The following is a 27,497-nucleotide window of genomic DNA, read 5'->3' as shown; positions in this document are numbered from 1 at the left end:
TGAAGGGCAGGGCCAATTCCAAACAGACTTTCCTAGGTAAAGATAGGCAGCATTGTTAAGAATCCCAAAACTTTAAGGATTGTTTTACATTCTGTGATGACATGATCAAACCCCCCCCACCTCCCACCCCCACCCCAGACATGATTTCTCTGTGTCCTGGACTCACTTTGTAGACCAGGTTGGCCTCGAAATCAGAGATCCACCTGCCTCTGCCTCCTGAGTGCTGGGATTAAAGGCGTGCGCCCAGCACATGACTAACTTCTGCTGGCTACTTGACCTTAGTCTGTTTTCACATGTTACTAGATAACTCTGATCCCTTATTAGTTATAGTTGTGGTAACGTCACTGAAAAATTAGGGTTAGGACCTAGACTTAAAAGAGAACATAAAACACTATGTTTTTTAAAATTTAGTTCAAGGTAAAGAACAATCTAAATATATTCAATGTCAAATATGGGGCCCTTTAACATTACTGAGGCAGACAAAGTCATGAAGTAAATACAGGAAGCACACTTACAGGTATTTATTCTCTGGAACCCCTCTATGAAGTGTGCTCCCCTCTACTCGGGCTTCCTCTTCAAGATACTGGAGCAGTCAGCCTGAAGGTGCTTGCTGGTGCCAGAATAATTATCTGCAAGTGCCATGTCCTGTTTCCCAACTCCCTTCCTACCAGTTTAATGGGAGTCAGATAACCTGGCTCTAAGTTCTTGCTGCCTCCATCTCCAAAAACAAATGAAAGAATCTCCCTACATGGGCTGGAAAGACGGCTCAGCGGTTAAGAGCACTATCTGAGTTCAATTCCTGGCAACCACACAGTGGCTCACAACCATCTACAGTGGGATTTGATGACAGGTGTGCATGCAGATAGAACACTCATATACACAAAAGGTCCCAGCACCCAGGAGGCAGAGGCGGGTGGATCGCTGTGAGTTTGAGGCCAGCCTGGTCTACAGAGCGAGTCCAAGACAGCCAAAGCTACACAGAAAAAACCTGTCTTGAAAAAAATAAAAAATCTCCCTAGCATGCTCTGATTCTCCTCAGAGACTCTATTTCTCTGGTGTTGGGACCTAAATGCTTCTCTGAACCCCTGGGGGGAGCCCTTAAACAGGCTGTTATCTTGACATCTGTCTTTTCATGGCATCAATAACTTATCTAATAAACTCCCTAATTCCTAGCAATCCTCAGTGATCTCTTATACCGCCCGCCCCTTCCAACACCTAATACTTTTTTGGTCCCCTGTGTATAAAACCCAATGCTTTTCAGTGCAATATTTCACGTACTAGAATCCAAATGGCATTTAAAAAAAATCGGCAGAGCTAAGCATCCCATGTCAAGGGTCGTAACTGAATAGCCCGGGAGCCACTTTAGATGACAGTGCTGAAGATTTACCTTTCTTGGCATGATCACAAACTTCATTTGAGCACATGGAAGACAAGCGAAGGACAGAGTTACATTCAGGGTCCTTCCTCCTCCTGATGATGAGAGGCATTGTTTATTGTCTTCTTACAAAGCTTTCTGTAACATTCTTGACTTTAATGCCCACAAGATCCTTTCTGGCAACAAATCATCACATTTCACATGATCTTGTGTCCAGATAAAGTTCTAAGTTTTTCTTACCCACCTATTTTTTACCCAGGTTGAAACCCTGTAATTCAGAATATGTATTATTAGTTTAAAAGGCAGAATACATATAGCAAGTCTCCAAGGGAGAGATCAAAGCATCTATATGGACAACCACAGGTTCTCACCTCAGAGAGGCTGAAGAGAACCACAGTGAAGCCAGACAGACCGTCTATAGTGTCTTCACAAGGGAACCCTGGAATTTCACTAGGATACACAGGTTACTAATGGGTTTCCTTACATAGCACTTTATTCACCGAGAAACAAATAAGGTGAGGTTTTAGAAGTAGTCGAATCTTTTCTGAAGAAAACTGGATCCCCTTATCAGGGGAGTATAGATGGAAACCCATCATGCACGAAGTTTTGAATATGGTATCTTTAAGTTTAAAGAGAAGATAATTGCTGAAAGTCATGTTATTGCCTATGACTGATACCTGACAACTAGAATGCCAACCTCCTGGGAGGTCAGCCTGTGCTACAAGAGGTCTAGGACATGCTGACCTCATAGTAAGGTGGATGCCTTAAGGATGCAGAGCTGCAGGAAGGGGACATATGAAAGCAGCATTGCTTGCTATCTCCGTCATAGGAAGGAAATGTAAGGATTTGGAAACCAATAGTGAATGGAAACTTTTTTTCCTTCCCCGAGACATGGTTTCTCTGTGTAACAGATGAAAGGTGTGTGTCATCACCACACAGTGCGAAAGGAAACTTTTAACCAAAATAACTAACACAAATTGAATTCATTTTTACACTATTTACCACGTACATTTAATACAGTTTTTGAAAAATAATCTAAGAGTAAAACTGTCTTTAAATGGCAACTTAGTGAAGTAAACATGTATGTTGCATGTGTAACATACTAAATTTACCGAGATGACTCATGATATTAATATTTACAGCAAGAGACTTGTCAATTGAACTTTACTGGGCATCTACTATGAATCGGCCAGTTTTAAGCAAACGTCTGCAGTCACTTCCTTTTCCCTGTATCCACCCTCCAGCTGCTGTAAAATGACAAGAATCCTAGAGTCTGGAACCCAGGAACAGACTCTGAAAGATCACGCCTTCCATGAAAATGGCGCGCGCGTGTGTGTGCGTGTGTGTTGGGGTGGTGGCTCTAATTCTTACTTTCCCCAAAGTGGATAAGCTCAGGCAAGCAGACATCGGAGGCCTCCAGAACAATGGGTATTCCAAGCCTCAAAGTGCCTCCTCTCCACTTTCCCCCACAGCCTCAACTAGATTCCTTCCTTTAAATGCACCCTCATCCCTTGCCTCTGAGGAATCTGAAATACCCCAGTAGAAGCAATACTTCAACCACAAGGCAAGAAAACTGAAAGAAGGGATGTCGTCTACTTCACAAACCGTAGATCTCCTCAGAACCCTGGCCATGCTGTCTTTCTGTGGTATTAAAAACTCTAAGAAATCATCTTACCCAAAAGGACAAGCTGTGTCCCTCTTGGACCCCAAAATCTAAGAAGCTTCAGAGCAATGGCTCAGTTGGTAAAGTATGCCTGCTTGCGTCTACGGTGACCACTGCATACAATAGCTTCTAATATACTGATCCTATTCAATGACATACCATACCTTGTTTATAACAAGTACTTAGTATCTCCTTTCCTAAAAGGCATAACTCTTCACCTCACCTTGGTCCACAAGGTCACTAAAACCAAGACAAAAGCCTAGAATCTCAGCCTTTACTTTTGCTTCCTTCCTTTGGGTCAGGTGCCTCATTTTAATTATTCAAGGTCCATCTATCTAAAACATGTAGATGCCTAACCTACCTTATCTTCAAGGCTGGAAGCACAAAGATAAAACTAAGGAATTTCATTGTCAGCCTTGCCGCACCCTGTGCCAGACCCCAGAAAGGTGCCTGAAAGTCTGGCTCAGGTCTTTTGTCCAAGGAATCTGAGGCCAGATCACCCCATGACAGTATCAGCTATGAACCAAACTCCAAGAATCAACAAACAGTCCCTTCAAACTCTGACTATTAAGCAAGAGGACTGATAAGGAGTTCAGAGCAAGCCAGCAGAACCAGGACAAAGATCACGATCAGCAGGCCCACTGTTATCCACAGGCCCTTGCAGGAATGCTGGCATCTAGAGACCTCAACACCACAAGCCCAAAGAATTGAAATTCCCTATGCATCTCATGCTGGAGTACCTGTGTTAGGCCCTAGGAACTTGCCTTCTATGAAGGTTTCTTACAGTCCTGACAAAATTGCAATCAACAAATACACGTTTTATAATCTTTGTTTCATCAGATTTCTAAACTGGAGCAGGACAGGCCTGGCAATTTGGGTTCTCAGTTATTGGAATTGGGCTATTCAACGGACTCAGTAAAGGGAGATGAAGGGGGAAAACAGGTTGCAAGGCAGCACGCAACACAAAAATGAGGCCATGAGGGCTCAAACTAATGAAAAAGCATAAGCAAGCAAAACTTAAGGGAGAGATGAAGCAATAGGAAAGCTATTCAAGTATATTAACTAGAAAAACACCTAAGCCGATACCCAATTGCAGCCACAAAAACAAACATTAAGCTGAGAGACAGGGTAGCCAAGCTAACATATACGAACGGCACAGGCCACATAGCATGAATGTGTATTTCTGCTACTCAGTTTGCTAGAGTGTGCCTGGACCAAATCATCATCCGTAAGTGGCATTATCACATTCAGTTCTCCTTGTACCTGGAATTGCATCTTATCCCAGTCACCATTATCCCTCTATGGCAGGAAGGCCAAACCTGTCAATTAGGTGAGCTCAACAGAATCACTGCACCTCATAGTGACACATGCCTGTAATTCCACAGTCCAGGAGGCAGAAGGAGCTAAATATCCTGAATTTTACAGCAGCCTGGGTTGTGAAGTAAGACCTAATGTCCAAAAAACAGAGCAAAGCGAACAAAATAGACTGGCTTCCCAGTGGGACATGGTTTAAAGAATTGGCTATAAACTTCCCATGATTCCTCTTCTTTGCTGACTGTTCTGTTAGTCATATCATACCCACTAAGGTGTGCATGGTGCCACATAGCTATAATCCCAGCACCCAGAAGGCAGAGGCAGACTGATTTGGAGTTGGAGGCCAGTAGGAGTTACAGAGTGCATTCTAGGCCAGACAGGGGTGAGCCCTAGAAAGAGAAATAGAAAACAAGGAAGAAAGATAAGGAGGAAAGAGGGAAAGAGCCTCTAAAATTCTTTTTATTTCCTGGGTGGGGGTTGAGACAGAGTTTCTCTGTGTATCCTTAGCTATCCTGGAATTCATTCTGTAGAGCAGGCTGGTCTTGAACTCATAAAGATCCACCTGTATCTGCCTCCTGGGTGCTGGAATTAAAAGCATGCACGACCACCACCTGGCTTCCTGGCTCCCTTTTTGGCTCCCCTTCCCAGAGTTGGATTGAACTCAGGTCTTCAGACACTGGACAAGTGCTCTTCCCGTTGAGCTATGGTCCATCTCAGTGGTAATTTAGACTCATTTCTGATATTCCTGGCAAAAAAGAAGAGGAGGAAGAAGAAAACTGGGTGAGCATGTGCTATTGGTAGCTCAGAGATGAGCACTCAGACAGTTCATAGACAATTGGAAGTCTTTATTTTAGCTACTAGGACTCTACCCTAGTATTTGGGCACTTAGAAATAGCTGAGTTTTCAGAGCACAAGTTTTTGAAGGCAAAAAAACAAACAACCCCCTCCAAACCAAAAAAAAAAAAAAAAAAAAAAAAAGTCCTGATGACCTGACATCTCAGCTGGGGGTCCAGGGTGTGGAGAAAGGGCCCTTACGCAAGTACTTTTACAGTCACTGAGATAAGCAGTTACCTGGAGGGGGCTCTGCGTGCTCTGGCAGTTTAATAGAAGCTAAGATAAGCAGTTAGCTGGAGGGGTTCCTGCACAAACAGGCAGTTTAACAGAAGTTAAGATAAGTTAGGTAGGACATCCTGACCTTGGATTCCGAGAATAGTCTGGTAATTTTCCATGAGATTCTCCATTAAAGAGACCAAATTCTAGTTAAATATAAAATGGCCTCAGCAAGAATACAAAATGGAGGAAACACTGGACTGTATTGCCCTGTCACACTTGGTGGTGCATGCCTATAACAACAGCATCACAGCACTCAGGTGACTAAAGCCAGCTAAGGCTACTAGTATTAAGACTAGCCTAGGAAATAAACCATATTCAAAACCAAACAAATAACAACTTCTGCCATAAGAAAGTGAGTCCTTGAGTTGTTGGGGTTTTTTTTGTTTGTTTGTTTGGTTTTTCAATACAGGGTCTCTCTGCATAGATTTGGTTGTCCTGGACTCACTTTGTAGTCCAGGCTGGCCTTGAACTCACAGAGATCACCTGCCTCTGCCTCCTGAGTGCTGGGATTAAAGGCGTGTGCCACCATGCCCTGCTGAGTCCTTGAGTTTTATATCAGTCGAATCAATCAGATTTAAATAAATACAGAATTCATTAAATATCACTGCTGCTCATACCTGAAATCTAAGGAAACTTGAAAAACAATCAAACAAGAATGACTAAGGAACTATTAGTGTATCTAACTATGAGTCTTTGAAACTCACCCTGGTCAGAGCAAAAATAAATAAATAAAATTGAGGCCATGTACCAAGAGCATAAGACTGCTCATGCCATGAAAGTTTTCCTCAAAGAAGGACAAGGTGACAAAACTTGATACAATTTACAATTGTGAAAAACAAGGTCTTAGACTATAGCTCAGTGGTAAAAACACTTGTCTAGTATGTGTGAGACCCTAGGTTCAATCGCCAGCATGACCAAATAAATAAATACACACAAATTAGGTAGGGTAGTGTACACTCCTAGTTTCATATTTAGGAAACAGAGACATGAGAATCAGAAATGAAAGGCTAGCCTCAGTTACCATTGCAACTTTGTTTCTAGCTTAGGCTATATATAGGATGCTATTTCAAAAATTTTTTTTGCTGTGTGCTTAGCCCTGGCTATCCTGGAACTGGCTGTCCTTGAACTCACAGAGATCTGCCTGCCTCTGTCTCCTGAGGGCTGGGATTGCTATTTCGAAACTAAAAAACAAAAACAAGGAAACCAAAGGCAGCTAAAGAGGTAAATGGATATATGAAAGAAAATCCTGCAATCCATGGAAGAATCCTAAAAGAGTTAAGATCAAGTTTTGAACCGATTTGCAAAGGAATGACTCAAGATCTATAAATAAGCAGAAACCGTTCATCTACAACAAACAAGATGAGGAAGTCAAGTTAGCAGCAGGGAGAAAGCAAGAAAATGCTAAGACAGTGGGCTTCAGAGTTTCCATGAGACTGCCAAGGTCCAAGGATAGTCAGATATGATATCACTCCAAGGCTGGGTTGACTAGGGGTTTATAGTAATTAGATGATATTGGTTCTATTTACATTAGCTGTAATTTGGGGGGGGGGGTGGACTCAAGACTGTGTGGCTTTGTCTGTCCTAGAATTCATTATACACCAGGCTGACCTGGAACTCAGAGATCCTCCTGCCTCTGACTGCCAAGTGCTGGGATTAAAGGCATGCGCTGCTGCGAGCACCACCCGGCTAGCTGGATTGATTTAGGCTAAAGCAATTTTAATAGAGAAATTGTTTCCATTAGTTTGTCTCTACTAGATTGGCCTGTGGGTAGTGGTACTTCTAGGCAGCCAAGCCCCCCTCCCCTTTTTTTCTCCCAGTATTTTATCATTGTAAGAGTAAGCGAACAAGGAGAAAAGGAATGCAGCTACTTGGAATCACGCTGAAATAAATCACTTTCACAGCCTACCACAGGACACTAATAAAACAGGAAGCATCTTGGTCAGCTAATACCTATGGTCTTTGAAATGAAAAGAACTCATATGGAAACAGGTCATCAGCAGCAAACACCTGAATGGATCAAACCAGTGCAGTTGACCCTGGTAGCTAGTGCCTCTCATTCTGGTTGAATTGAGAATGACCTCAGGTTGGAAGTCAAACTGAACGCCATAGAGAGCCAAACCTGGGTTAAAGAGCCGGAGCCTAAAAACAGAAAAGAAACAATTAAAAGGGGGGAAAAAAGCTTCTAACACTCTACAAGGATGGCTTAAGAGATGGCTCAGCAGCTAAGAGTACTTCCTGTTCTTACAGAGGACCCAATTCTAGGTCTCTATCACCCATCTTGCAATGTGCTACATACACACAGACAAAACAGAGTAGCCAGGTGGTGTTGGCACATGCCTTTAATCCCAGCACTCGGGAGGCAGAGGCAGAGGCAGAGGTAGAGGCAGAGGCAGGCGGATTGCTGAGTTTGAGGCCAGCCTGTCTACAAAGTGAGTCCAGGACAGCCAAGGCTACACAGAGAAACCCTGTCTCGAAAAAACAACAACAAAATGTTAGAGCTGAGTATCAGAGGTATGAACAATTGTAGCGTAAATACAGAGGTTAGAAGAGCAAAATGTAATAAAGCAAGTATTGGCAAACTGCAGCCTCTTACAAATACAACTCTGGCTTTTTATAAAATGGTAGATGGATTACAAATGCACTCATGTGTTTATGCACTGTATTTGTTTTCATGCTACAGCAGAACCCACACAGCCCATAACTCTGAACCACTATCATATCCAATGTGAAACTTTTATAAAATCCCATGCAAATATAAGCTAGTGGTGGCAAAGCTGACTTGACACTCAGAAGAAAGAGGAGCTGGGAGAATGGCATATTATATTAGAAGCCAGAACACTGGAAAACGATTCTGAAGCTCAGTACTCCTGAGATCTTCACAGAGGTGGAGAGATGGCTAGCGGGTAAGAGCACCTGCTACTCTTGGAGAAGACTTGAGTTGATTCCAGGAACCACAGGGAAGCATGAGATAAATTACAGACAGGGTCTCTCTGTGTGGCCTTAGCTGTCCTGGACTCGCTCTGTAGACCATGCTGGCCTTGAACTCACAGAGATCCGCCTGACTCTGCCTCCTGAGCGCTGGGATTAAAGGTGTGTGCCACCATGCTTGGCTTTGGAACCTTTGAGAAGTGGAGCCTAGCTGGCAGAGGTGGGCTACTAGAGGGAGACCTTTGAAGCTAATAGCTCAAGATGGAACAGTATCCCCGAGCTCCCACAGCACTGGGGCAGGCATCAGCCTTTCGCATTTTTTGAAACTGTAAGCCAAATACATGCTTTGCATGGTATGGCAAGATCTCTGTCTCTCTTTATTTTGCTTATTCCCCGCCCTCCTGTCGTCATCCCTCCCCCCCCCCCCCAGCCCAGGGTTTCTCTGTGCAGTCTCGGCTGTCCTGAAACTCACTCCCTAGACCAGGATGGCCTCGAACTCAAAGATCTACCTGCCTCTGCCTCCATGAGTGCTGGGATTAGAGACGTGCACCACTGAGCGCGGCTGGCAAGATTTCTCAGTGGGTAAAGGTACTTGCTTTCAAGGCTGACAACCTTTGGGATGCATAGAGTGAAAGAAGAGAACCAACTTGTACATTTTCACCATTGCATTCGTATGCTCACATATGAAATAAATCATGTAAAAAAAATAACATAAAAATCCTTCTTCCCTTAAACTGTTCCTGTCAGGTCATTGTCAAAGGGACAGAGCAAACCAGTAAGGCAAGGCAGGGGTGGAAATACAGCTCAGTGGCAGAGCACTTATCCAGCATGTGCAAGGTCCTATGATTAATTTCCAGCATGCAAGAAAATAAAAATCACTTGTCCAGTGGTGGCAATGATTAACCAGGGCAGACCCTCATCTAAACCACTGTTCTATTGGACTCATTACTTAAAGCCACCTCAAAGTGCCGCTAGCATACTTCCTCAACATGTTTCTTTCCTTTTCACTGAAGACTGGCATGGGGATGGAAGAACATTAGATGGTAGCCGGGAATGGTAGCACAGGCCTGTAACCCCGGCATACAGGAGGCAGAGGCAGATGGATCTCTGTGAGTTCGAGGCCAGCCTGATCTACAAAGTGAGCCCAGGACAGCCAAGGCTACGCAGAGAAACCCTGTCTCAAAAACCAAACCAAACCAAATCAACAACAAAAGGTTAAGAAAAGAAAAAGAAAATGAGTGGTGCTGCTTCAAGAGTTCAAATGATCAGAATGCACAGAAAGCACATACCTTGGGCTGGAGAGATGGCTCAGAGGTTAAGAGCACCATCTGTTCTTCCAAAGGTCCTGAGTTCAATTCCTAGGAACCACAGGGTGGCTTACAACAACCTGCAATGAGATCTAGTGGTGGGCAGAATACTGCATAAGTAATAAATAAATCTTAAAAATAACAAAGAAAGAAAGTAAGCACATAGCTCAGTGGTTAAGAGTACTGGCTGCTCTTCCGGAGGTCCAGGGTTCAATTCCCAGCATGGCAGTTCACAACTGTCTGTAACTCCAATATCTGACACTTCATACTGACATACAGGCAGGCAAAACAGCAACGCACATAAAATGAACACATTATTAAAAATAATATTTACAATACTTAACCCAGCTGTACAGTTTAAAACTGGAACGATATAAAGATCAAGAACATACAATTTCTTAAAATATCTCATATTTATAAAACTCAGTAAGTGGAGATGGCCAGGGATATAACTCAATTGGTAGAGTGCTAGGTTAGCACAGAAAATGCCTGGGGATCCATCCCCAGGACCACAAAAATTGGGAATAGCAGCACATGCTTGTAATCCCAGAACGTGGAAAATGGAAGCAAGAGGACCCAAAGTTCAAAAGTATCTTCTACTCTACAGGTGACAGGCAAGGACACATATAACCTCAGCACTCAGAAGGTGGAAGGCATAGGAGGATCAGAATATTCAAAGTCATCCTAGGCTATGTATGTTATTTAAGGCCAGCCTGGGCTACTAAAGGATTGTTTCAAAAACCAGTACTGCATACATGTGGAACAAAGATAATACATGCACACAAAATGCCAATTAACATTTTCAGAAAGATTTGTTTATTATTATGTATACAGTGCTCTGCCTGCATGTACACCTGCAGGCCAGAAGAGGGCAACAAATGACATTATAGATGGTTGTGAGCCACCAGGTGGTTGCTGGGAATCAAACTCAGGACCTCTGGACAAGCAGTCAGGGCCCTTAACCTCTGAGCCATCTTTCCAGCCCACCAATTAACATTTTTTCAAAAATTTAAGAAAAGAAAAAAGCAAAGGAAAACTTACAAGGCCTCAGCCCTATAAAAAGAACTGTAGGCAAGTAAGGGGTCCTGATAACGGCAGTAGAAGTCTTAGGAAAACACACGTACATATATACTTACACATGAGCAGGTTGTATTTAAGAAAATACACACACACACACTCACACACTTATACATGAGCAGGTTGTATTTAGGAAAATACACATGCACGCATGCACATATGCATTCACCAACAGCAACAATTATAGAAACATTGGCATGAATCAGAAAGAAAGCTGGGTGTGTGTATGAATTCATGCCTGTGGCTATTGGTGAGTGCGTGCTGGCAGTGCCAGTTCCAGCCAGAAGATGGCCTGGGATCTCCTGAACTCTAGTAAAAGATGGTTGTTAACTGCCCTGTGAGTGTTGGGATCATATTCTGGGTCCTCGGGATCATCAAGTGCTTTTAACCCCCGAGCCATTTCTCAGCCCTGATCCTACTTGCTTTACTTTATTGTAAAGATAAGATTTTTTAGTGTCTGATCCACTCCCATGGTACTAGGACAGAAGCCACAGCTCTACTTCTGAGATAATCCTAGTTCCAGACCTATGTTCCTTTTTTGTTTTTGAGCAGGAGCTTGGGGGCTGGTAGTCTGACTTGGAGGCAGAGCACAGACATGAGCATTAGCTACACCCCAACACAAGAGAAAGCCAATGCAGGACAACACAGGAGCATCTGCCACCTAGCTTACTTTCGTTGGGAGCCATTTTAGCTCTTCTGGCTCCTGGGGCTGGTGATCAGATTGGGAGCATGTGGTCTACCCAAACCATTTGGAAAGGATATCGTTGTGTCACACGACCTATGCTTAACAATGGCATTTCTAAGAGTCTCCCTGACAGGAAGTGAGGCCAACGTCACCATCAATTTCCCTACTTAACCTTACTCACTGTGTTACCTTACCATTGAGGAGTCCCCTCTTCTCTGTTGAGGGCCACTCACACACAGTAGCTGACAAACTCAAAAACATTTTTCAAGCCTATCTTCCTCTGAGCCAGAGATACAGGTCAGTGGTATCAGTGGTCCAACAATTCTTTGGTACGCCTAAAGGCCTGGGTTTGAGTCCCAGCACCCACAAAAAAAAAAAAAAAAAAAAAAAGGAAGGCAGCAAGAAAAGAGAAAAAAAGCTGTTTATAATCTAGCCGAAAAATATTGCCGGCACCATCTATGATCTTCCCACTCACCTGGGTCAGCCACCATTTTGTAAAGAGGCAATGGCAGGTGTTGACATTGGCAGAGATGGGCATTCTAGGATACTTTATCTCAGCTCTCAGGAGTTACCAACTTTCAAGCCAAGCGAGGCTACAGTTCCAGGCTGCAGGGAGCCGATCATATTAAAAAATACACAGCTAAACTGAAAAGACAGTGGGAAGAATAGTGAACAACAGGAGACACTGCTTGGTTTAATCCAGTCATCTTCTGCTTTTTGTTTAAGATTTATTTATTTATTTAATGCATGAGTGCTTTATACCTGCAGGCCAGAAGAGGGCGCCAGATCTCACTAAAGATAGCAGTGAGCCACCATGTGGGTGCTGGGAATTGAACTCAGGACCTCTGGAAGAGCAGGCAGTGCTCTTAACCTCTGAGCCATCTCTCCAGCCCCCATCTTTTATCCTTTAAACGAAATACCTGTGATTAGGTGTTAACAAAACCCTACCTTTATGGGACTTCCCTTTTCCTGAGGTAGGACAAAAGGATAAATCCTAAAGACATAATGTATCCTAAATGTGATATTGAAGTTTTCCCTTTATGATATGAAAACTACATGGATGAAGCTAGCGAAGAACATACTATCATTGAAGAAGGTTGGAAATGCCACATGTGACCGCTTTCCTTTTGTTACCAAATCAAGGTACTGACAACTTACCCAGGCTTTCCAAGGACCTCTTCCCAAAGGCATCCACGGAGACAAGGAGTCATCCCGGGGTACTGGTGACTCTGAGCAGGAAACATCACTATAAGTAAGGGACAGATCTTAAAGTCAATCTTGACCAATGACAAAATTCTGATTTTCCAGCAATCTGTGTGTTCAACAAGCACCACAGGGATCAGATATATAACAACCTTTTTAAAAAAAGATCTATTGGGAGAAATGGCTCAGAAGTTAAGAGCACTGTCCTCTTCTGGAGTGCAGGCACACATATGGGCAGAATACTGTACAAATAATAAATAAATCTAAAAAAAAAAATATTTTTAAAATTGTGTATACAGTGTTTGCCTGCATGTATGCCTGCAATCCAAAAGAGGGCACCAGATCACATTATATATGGTTGTGAGCTACCATGTGGCTGCTGGGAATTGAACTCGAGAACTCTGGAAGAGCAGTCAGTGCTCTTAACCTCTGAGCCATCTCTCCAGCCCCTATAATAATCTTTTTTTTCCCCCCTCCCAAGACAGGGGTTTCTCTGTGTAGCCTTGGCTGTCCTGGACTTGTTTTGTAGACTAGGCTGGCCTCGAACTCACATCAATCCGCCTGATTCTGCCTCCCGAGTGCTAGGATTAAAGGTGTGTGCCACCATGCCCAGCTCCTGTAATCGTCTTTTTTAAAAAAAGGATTTATTTATTATTTATACAGTGCTTTGGCAGTGTGGGTGCCTGAAGGCCAGAAGAAGGTACCAGATCTCATTATACATGGTTGTGAGCCACCACGTGGTTGCTAGGAATTGAACTCAAGACCTTTGGAAGAACAGCCAGTGCTCTTAACCTTTGAGCCATCTCTGCAGACTGTAATCATCTTTTATATTATTATATATATATATATATATATATATATATATATATATATATATATATATATATTAAGGTAATTACCAATGTCAGGAAAGTATGATCTCAGAAACTGTTATAACCCAGGTTTGGTGGTTCAGGCTTTTATCAAGGATAGGGAGGCTGAGGCAGAAGGACCACAATGGGCTGCATATTGAGATCCTAACCCCATCCCCACAATAATAATCTTTAAACTGATAAAAATTTAACCTCTAGATTGAATTTAAATCTATTACCATAACTAGCATCTTGGAAATGTGAGAACAGGAGGTGAGGTTCTTTATTCTTTAGTATAGCTGGAATATTTCAATCTATCTTCAGATAATGGGTAAATGTGAAGTAATTATTAGATGCCCAGTAAGGCCACCTTCCCTGTACCTTCTCATTAGCCAGGCAAGCCCAGTAGAGCCACTGCAGCACTTACCAAGATTTTATTATGATTTGAAAACTACATTCTTAGCTGGGCGTGGTGGCTCATGCCTTTGATCCCAGCACTCGGGAGGCAGAGGCAGGGGGATTGCTGTGAGTTCGAGGCCAGCCTGGTCTACAAAGCAAGTCCAGGACAAGTAGAACTAGTACACAGAAAAACTCTATCTTGAAAAACAAAACAAGACAAAACAACAACAACAAAAAATTACATCCTTTAATAATGTCACCGGACCAAAAGAGCTTAACTTCTCTCTTCAAAAGCAGCATAATTTCTGACAGCATCATCTGGCAATAGGGAAAAGAAACAAATTAAGAATGAATAATCAAGGTTTGAAATCCAGTTTTAGTTTTACTTTTTCCTCCTTTGGGATCTATATATCCATACCACAGACTCCCCACTCCCCTTCCCATCTTAAGGGTAGTTTGAGACGCTCCTTTACTCCCTGACAAAAGTAAATGAATAAATAAATTTAATGTTTATAACTCAAAGCAACATTTTTCACTCTTACCATACCCATTTTTCTTTTAAAAAAAATCTTATCCTTTGATGCTTTCATACATGTATAGAGTATTTGATCATATTATCCAATTACCTCTTCATCCCCAATCTATGCTCCTTGTACTCCTTCTTCCCAGAAAATCCCCTCTTCCTTTCACATTTGTTTTTAATGTGTAAAGTTAGTTTCAAATAGGCAATGTGGCACAGGCACTCTGGAGACTGAGGCAGGAGGACTGTGTAGGAGGACATAATGGCCTACAAAGCAATCCTGCCTCAAAGAAAAAAAAAGAAAGAAAAGAAAAGAAAAGAAAAAAGAAAGGAAAAAAACCCAAACCTAAACGTCCAGCATGGTGGCCTGCATAGTGGCACACATCTGTAGTCCTAGCACTCAGGGAGGCAGAGGCAGGCAGATCTCTGAGTTCGAGGCCAGGCTGGTCTACAAAGTGAGTTCCAGGACAGCCAGGGCCACACAGAGAAACCCTGTCTTAAAAAACAAAAACAAAAAACTTCTAAGGGCTAGAGGACTGGGGTCAGGGGTAGACTGCTTGCCAAGCACAGCTAAGACTGAATTTGACTCCCAGCACTATAAAATGGTAAAATAAGAAATTAATTTGGGTAGAGAGGTAACAATTAACTGTATCAAACTGTCAAGTGTATGTGGACTCTAACTCAGACCTTAATTTTATCCAGTTCTTTCCTCTGAGGCTTCATTAGCCCTATCTTTGAATGGGGGACAAATTTGACTCCTCAGTGAGCTTTCTATGCACAGAGATGACAAATAGGCAGTCTAAAAATCCATATTCCTCACCAAATCAACCCAATATCCCATATGATGGTATATGTATGCTATGTTGAGCACACAGAAGGCTGGGGCAAAAGGACTCAAAGTTCAAAGTCAGCCTTAGTAAAGAACAAGGAGAGAAATGCTAGAAGGTGCCAAACCCTCATCTTGTTATCATTACATGGTATGTGATTCACAAAACTGGGTTCTAGCCAAACACTGCCATGCATAATTCTAACACCGTGCCAGTTGTGTAGTTGTGAACTACAGCAGCTGTTGTTAGCAAAAGTGGCTAGTCTCACCGGGCCTGTAACCCCACGACTTGGGAGGGGCAAGCAGGTAGATCTCTGCAAGTTTGAGACCAGCCTGGTCACAAAGCAAGTTCCAGCACATTCAGGGCTACACAGACAAATCCTGTCTCAAAAAACAAAAACAAGACAAAGCAAGAAAAAAGGGAGTAGTCTCCTACCTGGGGGAATAACTAGGTGAGATGTCACAAGAAAAGCCAGAGAACCCTGAGTATCCATGGTTCTAAGGAGGCATCCTATTGCTTAAATGTTTATAGTTTCCAGCTGCTTAGCATAAAAAGTAACCCCAAAATCTAGCAACTCAGCAATGACCCCAAACCCAGGCTATTAACTTATTAGGTATTGGTGGCATCAGCTGCAACTGCTAGGTTTCCTGTTTCTCCAGGGGATGAAAGCAATTCTCAACTTAAAGCTCAGTGCCACCCACTACCCGCCACATACTATCAGCTTTCTAGTCTACTAATAGCCAGGAAACACCCAAGCTTTATTACCATCGGTGAGGAATAAATGGTCGTCAGGGGACAGGGACAGCAGACAGCTCGAAGAGTTTGCATCCTCCTCTGTTGGAGAAACTAAAGTTGTTATTAACACGAAAAAGGTCTGCGTAGCCACAGGCAGCTGCCACTTCCAATTATTCTAATGTGTTTATTTGACAGAGCCAAGAGTGAGAGAAGGAAAGTGGACATGACCTAACAGGGAAATAAACATTATGTATAAAGTGTGGTCTGTAAAATGACTGTACTTAGCCAGCGGTGGTGGCGCATGCCTTTAATCTCAGCACTCGGGAGCCAGTGGCAGGCAGATCCCTGTGACTTCGAGGCCAGGTTGGTCTACAAAGCAAGTCTAGGACCGATAAAGCCACACAGAGAAACCACATCTCGAAAAACCAAAACCAAACCAAACCAAAAAACAAAACAAAGCAAAAATGCCTGTACTTGCGTATCATTCCCTTCTTCCGTGCTCCACGCCAGCTCTTTTCCAAGCCAATTTAATCAGCTTCCAAGTCCTGCCACGACCTCCATTTACTCCACTTCTGTCAAGGTCACTGCATTGAAGACTAATGGGGCCTTAAGTCAGATGCAAACTGAAAAATCATAAGACAAATGCTTCACAGTAAAGATTTGTGGACCTGAGTGCACACTGGCTTTCGGGGCCCTGAGTTAAGGTACCTAGTACCACACTGCCAAACAGCAATACAAGCTCATGCCAGTGGGAGTAGAGACTGATGATCTGGGCTAGGGTTCGAGTCTCAGGCTGATTGTGTATAAGGCCTTATCAACCTCTTGTAAAATGAGACAAAAAAGACACACAACTCAATTAAGGACACAAACAAAGCAATCTATTGGTCAAAAAACATTCACAAGGGCTATATTTTTCCAACTACTTTTTTTTTTTTTTTTTGAGACAGGGTTTCTCTGTGTAATAGCCCTGGCTGTCCTAGACTGGCTTTGTAGACCAGGCTGGCCTCGAACTCACAGCAATCCGCCTGCCTCTGCCTCCCAAGTGCTGGGATTAAAGCACCTACTTTCATGTGAAAGTATAAATAGGAGCTCTGATTCTATAAAAATTACCTCAACTATATTTATTATTTTACAGTTCTTTTCTTAAATTACTATAATGCACTTATATCAAATATTCATCTGAGTCATTTTCTTTGTTTTGTAATAGGGTTTTAGGTGTAACCCAGGCTAGCCTTAAACTCTACACAACAAAGATGACTCCACATTCCTGATTCTGCTGCATCCACTTCCCAGATGCTAGGATTACAGGCATGGACCACCATGCCCGATTACCATCTATTTACATACTTATTTACTTATACTAATTTGTTTTTTGAGACGGGGGGGGGGGGGGGGGGGTTGTTTATCCTTAGCTATCCTTGTGCTGGACTGCTTTGTAGACCATACTGCCCTTGAATTACCAGTGATCCACCTGCCTTTTCTCCCTGAGTGCTGATATTAGAGTCGTGCACCATCATGCCTGGTTTACCCTCTACTTATTGTATTATAGAAATAATATCCTCAGCAGGGCCTAGTGGTGCACACCTGTAATCCCAGCACTCAGGGAGGCAGAGGCAGGGGGATCTCTGTGAGTTCCAGGCCAGCCTGGTCTACAAAGTGAGTCCTATACAGCCAAGGGTACACCGAGAAACCCTGTTTAAAAAAAAACAACAAAAAACACTCCACAACTTTGAGATTAAAAAGGAAAAGCTCAGGCTGGAGAGATGGCTCAGTGGTTAAGAGCACTGCCTACTCTTCCAAAGGACCAGGGTTCAATTCTCAGCAACCACATGGCAGCTCACAACTGTCTGTAACTCCAAGATCTGATACCCTCACACCAACGTACACAAATTAAAATAAAATAAAAAAGCTCTTTAATAGTGCCTGTCTAGGTCTATCTAATGCTCAAGAGTCGCAGACTTGAGTAAAAGATTTTACTAATTTATATACATCTTAGGCTTACGCATTCAACATATATTGTAATACTTAAAAAAGTTTTTTAAAGTCCTGGGCACCAGGTTACACTTTAAACAATATAAATATCTAAAAAGTCTCTACTGGAGATTCAGTCCGGCCACTTTGGCAGATGGGATATTTACCCAGCAAAGATAGTGCCATAACAACAACAACAATGGTGACAGCAATAACAATTGTTGCTGTTGTCATCATCATTACCATTTTGGTTTGGTTCGGGCTCTCCTGGAACTCAGAGATCCTGTCCACTGCCCTCGTGAGTGCTGGGACTAAAGGTATGCGCCACCACTGTCCAGCTGGCCAGAATTATTTAAGTACAGCACTGCTGTTCTTTTCACATAGCTGCTACCCAGGGTGATCTTCTCATCTGGCAGATTTAATGTCCCCCACCCCTCTCAAAGAGGGGATAGCAATCCTGGACTGAATGAACACTCACTGACTGTGATCTTGCACTGTCCTCTTGAGCTGCTAGTTAGAGACGCGCTCTCTGGGAATTGGTCTAATGGCTGATTCTAAGCCAGTGATGTCTCTTTTGTTATAAGAATGAATCTGAATGCTGGTCAATCCTGGTGAATAAATGTTTACACTCTAGCATCCTAAATGCACGCTCCAACAGGCCTGCTTAGGTAATTACTTATCTTTGTGGAGTTTTAGCTAATTTTACTTTTCATGATTGAATGTCTCCTCAGGAAACCTATTAGTAAATCCTTTATAACATTGATTTTATTAAGCTGGCATGGTGGTACACATCTTTAATCCCCGCACTCAGGGAGGTAGAGGCAAGCAGACCCCCGAGTTTGAGGCAAGCCTGAGCCTGGTCTACAAACTGGGTCCAGGATAGCCAAGACTACAACAAAGAAACCCTGACCTGGGGGAAAAATAATTTTATTACTTTGAGTTTCTTCTATATTAATTAATCAACTTTTTGAGACTGGGTCTCACTAATGTAGTCTTGGCTAGACTGAAATTTGCTATGTAGACCAAGACCAGACTGGCTTTGAGTACCTAAAGATCTGCCTGCCTCTACAGGACTGTTTTTATTTTTAGTGCGTTTGGTACAAATACACCAAATTTAATTTAATAGATTCCCTACTCATGATTAGATTTTTCCACTATTTATTGCTAACAATACCGTGAACATGCCCATCCTCAAACCTTTTTTTCTTTTTTATGTTTTTGGAGACAGGGTTTCTCTGTTAGCCTTAGCTGACTTCCAACTCCAAAAAAAAAAAAAAAAAAAAAAAATCCGCCTGAGCCGGACGGTAGCGGCGCATGCCTTTAATCCCAGCACTTGGGAGGTCGGGAGGCAGAGGCAGGTGAATCGCTGTGAATTCGAGGCCAGCCTGGTCTACAAAGCAAGTCCAGGACAGCCAAGGCTACACAGAGAAACTCTGTCTGGGGGTGGGAGGGAGGGAAGAAAAAGAAAAAAATCCGCCTGGCTCTGTATTCCGAATGCTGGGATTACGGGCGCATGCCACCACTGGCCTGCTTTAAACCTTTATTTATCCCTAAGTACATAGTTAGGGATACATACCTAACAATGAATATAAACCTTTATTTCTAAGAGAAATAAAGTGAAAAAAGGTGACAATGACATGGTTTCTGCCTTTCCATTTAAATTAAAGGTAACAAAGAGAGAGGTAATCAGATTCTTCTTTTTTGTTGCTGTGGTTTTTTTGTTTGGTTTTTTCAACAAAGGGCTTCTTTGTGTAGCCCCAGCCTCTCTTGGGTCTGCAAACCAGATTGCACTGGTTCTCAGAGATCCACACGCCTCTGCCTAGCTAGAAGAAAAGAGCTGAAACCACCTGGCTTTGTATTCTATTCTAATTTGTCTATTTGAGTCAAGGAAAACTATCCACAGGGCAAACTCAATGGCCCATTACTAAAATGTCAAAAGTATGCTAATGCTAATCCCACAGCAATTGGCATTTCAATGTTTACTTCTGTTGTAGACACATTTACCCAGGAGAGTACTTAGAAATGTCTGGGAGGCAGAGAAGGAATAAAGCCTGGAATGACACCTTTGTTTCCTCTTATTTCTGGTGGTCAACCAGCAGAGCTGAAGCCATTCTTTCAAAAGCAAATTGGTTGCTTTCAAGCTACTCCAATGCTTCCTGGGTTAATTTAAACTTATGTTGTTATGATGGTTATGCTAACTAATATCATCTCAGTCTGGAAAATACCAGAATCAAAAGAAGAGGCGGGCAGTGGTGGCGCACGCCTTTTTTCCCAGCACTCTGGGAGGCAGAGGCAGGCAGATCCCTGTGAATTCTAGGACAGCCTGGTCTACAAAGTGAGTCCAGGACCAGCCAAGGATACACAGAGAAACCCTGTGTGTGTTGGGGGGGGGGGCCTGGGGGCAGAGGAGGATTAAAAAGGGGGCTGGAGAGATGGCTCAGCAGTTAAGAGCACATTCTGCTCTTCTAGAGGTCCTGAGTTTACTTCCGGACAAACACGTGGTGCCTCGCAACCATCTATGTGATCTGATGCCCTCTTCTGGCGTGCAAGTGTACAAGCAGATAGACCACTCATACATTCAAACAAACAAACAAACAAACAAACAAGACAAAAAACTTAAGAAAGAAAAAGAAACTTTCTCATCACCCTGACAAATCAGATTAAGACAGAAACTTTTTTTTTTTAATTTCCTGAGACGGGGTGTCTCTGTGTAGCCCAGATCAAAAGTCTCAGCCCCCATTAGGGTGGGGCCTTGTTTTTAATGTTTGCCTTGGATACCCCACAAAGCTATACCAGAGGTAGAGTTTGTTTTACGGGTTCTTTACCTTTCTTTGCCTCTGACTGAGAGCTCTTTTACTTTTCAGGGAAGCAATATAAAACAGATTGTTAGGCAGACTACCAAAATAGAGCTCTCTTCCCCACACCCATAGTGGCTCCCCACCTACTGTCACTCCAACTCCAGGTCCAGGGGATCCCATAGATTCTCCAGGTGTCATCGGGGGCTTCACGAACATGGTACACACACACCTGTAGGAAAAACACCCATACACATAAAGTGAAGGTTAAAAAAAATTAGTAGAATTAGCTGTCAGGTCCAGTAAGTAATCCATACCTGGAAATTTAGCATGTTGGAGGCTGAGACAGGGGAATCAGGAGCTCAAGGCTCCTGGGTTTCAGCAACCTCGGGGTGTTCAAAACTAGATCCCGAAGGACAATATAGTAACTGGAGTACTGAGAACATCTGTTAAACAAACAAACAAGCAAACAAAAACAAAACCCAGCCTGGTGTAGTGGCACAGACCTTTAATCTTTAATCCCACCAGCCCTTGGGAGGCAGAGGCAGGCGGATTGCTGTGAGTTCGAGGACAGCCAAGGCTACACAGAGAAAAGCCTGTCTTGAAAAACCAACAAAACAAACAAAAACCCAACAACTTCTAAGAAGCAATGAGAAGCTAATTTCTTGTCTGTGTGGTGGCAGCGGGGAGGTGTTCCTCCTTATCTTGGGCTACTTCAATCCCAGTGATTCCCCTGCCTCAACTTTGAAATGCCATGATTACCATATGCTGCTTAATAAGTTTCTAAAATGATAAAGCGATCCCTGGCGAATGAAATAGGGGAATGCAAAGACTTTACCAAAGCAGCTAGAGACAAAAATGTTAGGAAACCTACCGAGAAGAGACTTGATACCCTATGAGCATATACAGGGGGAGGTAATCCCCCCCCCTCAGGAGAGGGGAGGGGAGTAAGGGGAAAATGGGAGGATACAAGGGATGGGATAACCATTGAGATGTAACAAGAATAAATAATAAAAAATTTTTAAAAATGTTAGGAAACGAACATGGCTATGTTACAGCAGAAAACAATAGTTGCAAAATGGGGATCCCAGGGGCTACATGGCTTTATAGGAGGTTCACCTGGCATCTTTAAACCCCCAAATCTATAACCTACTCTGACAAAAATAAATAAATAAATAAATAAATAAATAAATAAAATAGATAAGTGTTCATTCGGTTTGCTAGGTCTATAATCCTGGTACTTGGGAGTGGGAGTCTGGAGCTGCACAATCCCCACAAACTGGCAGCCAGCCTGCATTACATATGGAACACCAGACCGGCCTGAGCCACACGAGTGAACACGTGGAATGTAAAGAAACAAATACCAGATGTAGCAGTGCCATGGGTAATCCCAGCACTGGAAGTAGAGGCAGGAGGATCAGACACTCAACGGTCATCTTACACCACATGAAATTATCTCCTCACACACACAAAACGGAAAAAAAAACACCTATTAAATGCAAAATAGATGCGTCATACACATAGAATAGGAATAAATTAGACCACTGCTTCTAATAAACGTAATTAAGCAAAGTGTATGGACTAGGAGTAAACCAACTTCAGGAATGAAATACTGCTCGCCACCCTTTCCACAAAGTTTGCGAACACCTAATCACCTGTACATTAAAAACCAGAATGAATAAACCAAGATCTTGTCACTCCCTTCTTCAAAACTAGGCAACAGCTGGGCGTGGTGGCGCACGCCTTTAATGCCAGCACTCTGGAGGCAGAGGCAGGCTGATCGCTGTGAGTTCGCAGCCAGCCCGGTCTACAAACCGAGTCCAGGAGAGCCAGGGCTACACAGAGAAACTCGGTCTCAAAAAACGAAAAAAAAAAAAAAAAAAAAAAAAAAAAACCAAAGCAAAAAAACCTAGGAAATAGTAAGAGTCTTTTTAGGGAGAGATTACCACTGTAAAAAGATCGAAGTCCCACCATCTGGCACAGCCTCAGCAGGAAATGCTGCAAGGACCGCCTCAGCTCGAGGTGGGGTGGGGTGGGGTGGGGTGGGGGCGGAGTGAGGGTGAGCTCCAAGCCCCTGCCTCACCGCAGAACGTCACTTCCGTTTCTGCCACCCGCGCTCAAAGCCCAACACGCGGGAAAAGAAGCTTCCTCCCTACCGGGGGTGGGGGGTGGGTAGGGTGTGGCTAGGGAGACTACATTTCCCAAGAGGCCATGGTGGCAGCTGCGGTAGTCTTGGTGTCACCCGGAAATGGATCTTGAGCCTTCCACTCCCCTGAGATGAGCGGGCTGGAGGCAACAAGATGGGCAAGTACTAGGGATCTTTGGGGCAAACCAGTTTGCTGGCGAACCAGTCTCCCATTTTAAATCAGCATTAAATGAGAATAGCATTTAAGAGATGGAGGCAGGAAGACGACGCGTTCATCATGCCCTTCCGTAGCAAGTTGGAAGGCAGCCCCAGAGGCTCCAGCAGCCCCAGCCGCGTAAATAACTCCCAAAAGGGGGTGGGAAAGGAACAGTACCAAAGAACAAAGCATTACTTTCAAGTGGTTACTGTTCATTAGAATTCCATCTTCGAGGAAAGGACTTTAAACATGAAATAATCCAGAATAACCAGTGGCCAGGATCTTAAATGCATTCCACAACCAAATTGCATATAGTTAATGTAACAGGTTGAGGAGGATGTACACACCCACAGTCCTGGCAAGGCTTTCTAAAAAAACGCTCCTAACCCAGAGGCTCCAAAAGCAGGAGGTGCAGTGGCTAGACGTCTGCACAACTCTTAGAGCAGTGGCTCTCTGCTTTTATTAACTTTACATACTTTCCCCATCATGGTTTAAGAATAAGATATTGAAAAAGCTGGGTGGTGATGGTGGCGCAAGCCTTTAATCCCAGCACTTGGGAGGCAGAGGCAGGGGGATCGCTGTGAGTTCTAGGCCAGCCTCGAGTGCAGGACAGCCAGGGCTGTTACACAGAGAAACCCTGTCTTGAAAACCCAATAAAATAAAGTAAAATAAAATATTGTCAGTTAAGCAGTTGCCAGGGTTAACTTCAGGGATGACGGGCTTTCTGCTAAGGGATTTTGTTGTTTTGAGGGAAAAGGTACTTTTAATTGTATGGGCTCCTTTCTTCTCTTTTTAGTAGTGCTCTATTTGTATATTTTAAAAGCACGTCACCAGTTCTTTACAGTATTCTCTTCTAAGCATTTGGTCTTGCAGATAAGCAAGATTTTTGCTATGTAGCCAACTCACAGCAATCCTCCTGCCTCCTCCGTTCTCCTGAGTGCTGGGATTACTGGCATCTGCCGCCATGCTTGGTTTCTACATTATTTTTCTTTTAAGGAAGGGATACACGTGGTCCAGGCTGTACTCAAATTAAGTATGTAACTGAGGAGGGTCTGGCATCCTAATCCTTCTGTTTACTTCCTGAGTGATAGGATTAGAAACCAGCTCACCCTACCAGATTGATGCTGTGCTGGGGACTGACCCCATGGCTTTCTTCATACTAGGAAAGTACTCTGTCAATTGAGCTACATTCCCACCCTTGCACACCATTTTTAAATAACAAGGACTACGGTTTTTATTATTGTTGTTGCGTTTATTTGAGCCTGTGCATGTGTGTGTGTGTGTGTGTGTGTGTGTGTGTGTGTGTAGGTCCGTGTGGAGATCAAAAGTTCCGGAGTTGGCTCTCTCACCCCACCATGTGGACAACAGGCTTGATCAGGTAGCCAGCTACTTAGCACGTTTAGCTGCTGAGCTAAAGTCCTAGGCCTGCTCTAATAAATGACAATATATTATTGGCGGTTACACTGAGACCAGGGTTTTTCTGGACCCACTATCTCTATGAGTTCATTAAAATCAAACAAGAACCGGGAATAGTGGCATACATTTGTTCTGAAGGAGGGCAGCGTGGGGATTATAGTTTATATCCTCCTCACCAAAATGACCAATTGTCATGTCAGCCGTATATTTGAAAGACTGTCTACAAACAAAAAACACATACAATTTTCAAAATAATTTTTATGTCATTCTTTTACATGGTAAGTGAGAAAAATGGGGGGAAATTAAGTACCTAAACGACTAGATACAAAGTATGACATTATCTCCTGGAAAGCAATTATGACCAATATTTATTCAAACCTTTAATAGATAACTCTAATTCTGGAACTTCATAAAGAAATAAGGAAACAAATAGAACAAGATGGCTCAGTAGGCAAAGGTGCCTGCCGTAAGCCTAGTGACCAACCTGAGTTGGTCAGGAACCCACATAAAATAAACAAAAATGAACTAAAGACTTTGATCAAATAATTTACTAAAAATGTCTATTTGTGGGAGACTACAAAATAAGCTGAAGTTAAAGGATCATGTTAAACCTTTAGGCTGGTACCTTGTGCTAGTAAGTTCTACAGACCTGTACATAAATTTAGATAAACAGGCCCAGAGAAGAAACAAGAACAGCAAAGGATCACTGGCAGAATTAATAGAAAACATCTCATTTTAAAATTCTGCACCTTTTCCTCGATCTGAATGCTAAATTATTAGTTTTAAACAATTAACTATATTTTCACTAGCAGTCCTCAGAGGCACAACACACCTGTCAGCAGCCAAAAACCAAACAACCCACCTGCAACCTCCCTGCTTTACCTCAGACCAAACTATGCAGAAAGTTTTACAGAGACACGGAAGCCTCCGTCACCTTCCTATCACCACTGCCTATACTTTTCAGTGTCACTTCGTGTAAGAGTTTCAGGCCGTTTGCCCAGATTTTGGTTTCAATCAATTTAACAAGGATTTAGAAACACAGCCAAATACTCTCCGCTATATTCTGTAGACGAGAAAAACCCAAGGGTTTTAGGCAGATGTACAGTGGTAGCGTACTTCACTGTGGTCGCTGTGTTCTGCTGTTCTGGTGGGATTGAGAGTCTGGAGAGCCTCTGCTAGGATCATTCAGGAATCTTTCGCATAGGCTTTTGTCAAAATGTGGTTGGACTATAAACGGAACACGTTGCCGTAGCAACCTTTTACAGCCACTATCAGACTGACCAGTGAGAGACTAAGATTCTGGACTGCTTTTCAGTGGGTTTAGCCGCAGCCTCCACCTAACGCTGATCCCTTCAACTACAATGGTAGAACTGCCTCTCTACAGGTACTCCTAGCCTAAAATGGCGATTTGGGCGAAGGAAAACATACCGAAGCCCTCACTATTTCGCAATCATAATTACCAGAACGTTGCGCGCCTCCCGCCCTCCCAGCCAAGCCAAAGGCCACACGCACGCGCACTTCCCGATCCCTAATGTTGAATCCAAACGGTCGGCGCGCTCCCGCTTACGCATGCGCACTTTGATTCCCGCGCAGACCACTTTACTTGCAATGAGCATGCGTGGTTAAAGCTTTTCGCCTCTCAACCCCACCCTCGCCTAAGGGGCCACGATCTCTCGCGCCAGTGGAGCCCCTCCCCTCACGTCAGGCTTTCTCAAGAGTACTTTAGCGCCACCACTTGGTGTTTATGGCTCCTCATTTGCGATCCACTCAAAGCACACTGGTCTTTCCCCTCCCGTGTGCGTGTGCGCGCGCGTGTGCATGTCTGTCTGTCAATATAAATAAATAAATAATATGTGTGTATATATACATATATATATTCGTGCCGTCTATATCTTTACGTGTTTCTCATCAAAGTTGTGCCCAAGTGTATACAGGGCATCATTAGCTACTTCCCCTAACAAGGTTAACTAGCTGAATTGCATGGGGGGGGGGGGGCTGAGGCGACGTAGGTGGGTGATATCCCAAATCCAGATGGAACCCGCCAGCAACTTAAGGAAAAGGCTACAGGGTCCACGGATTCCCTTCAGTATAGTAAAAACCCTCCAACCTCAAACTACTGAATCAGAGCCGGGAGTTATGATTTACTCCTGAAATCACAGTTTTAATAGGAGAATGGCCGTGAGTTCGAGGCCTGCTGATGTCAGTATCAAACTACACCCACACCTCCAAGGAAAAGAGACACGGATGAAGCCTAAACCCTAAAGTCGCAACCTTAAGAAACACCCAGAACAAATGAAGTACGCGAAAGTTTTTTGTTTTGTGTTAAATAGGAACTGACAAGGAAAACTGTTATGCTCGGGTGTCTTAAATCCGATTAGAGGGTAGTCTAAAAAAAATCTTTCACAATATTAAGTAAATGCGCAACATCCTTTTGAAGGGCTGGGGCTCGTGCTGGCCTCCAGTTTTCCCTTCTGTCCAAGGGGAGTACGCACAAATTAAGGATCTCCTGACCCAAGTTTCTTCTGCCGCCCTCCATGTCATATTTTTGCCCTCCGTCGTCCCTTTACCTCCTGCTGAAGCAAGTGTCGTACCAAAACTTCTTAGTGCTGGTAGTGCCGAGAGCGCGGAGAGAGCCGCGGGACGGAGACGTGCCTAGGTGGCAGCAGCCCTGAATTAACGGCGGCGAACACCTGGTAGGAAAGCAGCTACACTCGCAGCCACTGCGCGGATAGCGAAAAGCGCTGGAGCGCTGCAGTGTGCTGCGACGCATGCGCCACGCTCCCCCCCCTCGCCCCCCGCCCTCCGCCTTCCTCGGAACTCCCCTCTACAACCTACAGCAGCCCACCGTTTGCCCAGTACTTAGGTCCCTAGCTCGCCCTGCTTCCCCAATTCTCTGCTCATACCTGCGTACGCCACCCATCCCTTCCTCAGCTCATTCTCTCGTCAATACACCCCCACCCCATCCTTCCTAATTTA

General features: G+C 43.6%; 1 protein-coding gene across 1 annotated transcript in view; it reads right to left on the bottom strand.

The window, feature by feature from the left end:
- Window positions 1-27,291, bottom strand: part of LOC311601210 (uncharacterized protein) — a gene marked incomplete at its 5' end in the record, with an annotated part of 45,337 nt that extends 18,046 nt beyond the window's left edge. Inside the window, 7 exons of the mRNA XM_084788605.1 lie at window positions 1,388-5,097; window positions 9,683-9,792; window positions 12,621-12,708; window positions 14,158-14,233; window positions 16,028-16,108; window positions 20,914-20,995; window positions 27,089-27,291. Of these exons, the coding sequence (XP_084644731.1) occupies window positions 9,771-9,792; window positions 12,621-12,708; window positions 14,158-14,233; window positions 16,028-16,108; window positions 20,914-20,995; window positions 27,089-27,291 (552 nt within the window). The 3' untranslated portion in view covers window positions 1,388-5,097; window positions 9,683-9,770. The remainder of the gene's footprint in view (window positions 1-1,387; window positions 5,098-9,682; window positions 9,793-12,620; window positions 12,709-14,157; window positions 14,234-16,027; window positions 16,109-20,913; window positions 20,996-27,088) is intronic.
- Window positions 27,292-27,497: the final 206 nt, after the last annotated feature.

Source organism: Acomys minous (genome assembly GCF_964271855.1).
Source record: "Acomys minous genome assembly, chromosome: 7".
Classification (NCBI taxonomy): domain Eukaryota; kingdom Metazoa; phylum Chordata; class Mammalia; order Rodentia; family Muridae; genus Acomys; species Acomys minous.
Note: the sequence above shows the minus strand (reverse complement) of the source record. Positions and strands in the feature narration are given on the sequence as shown.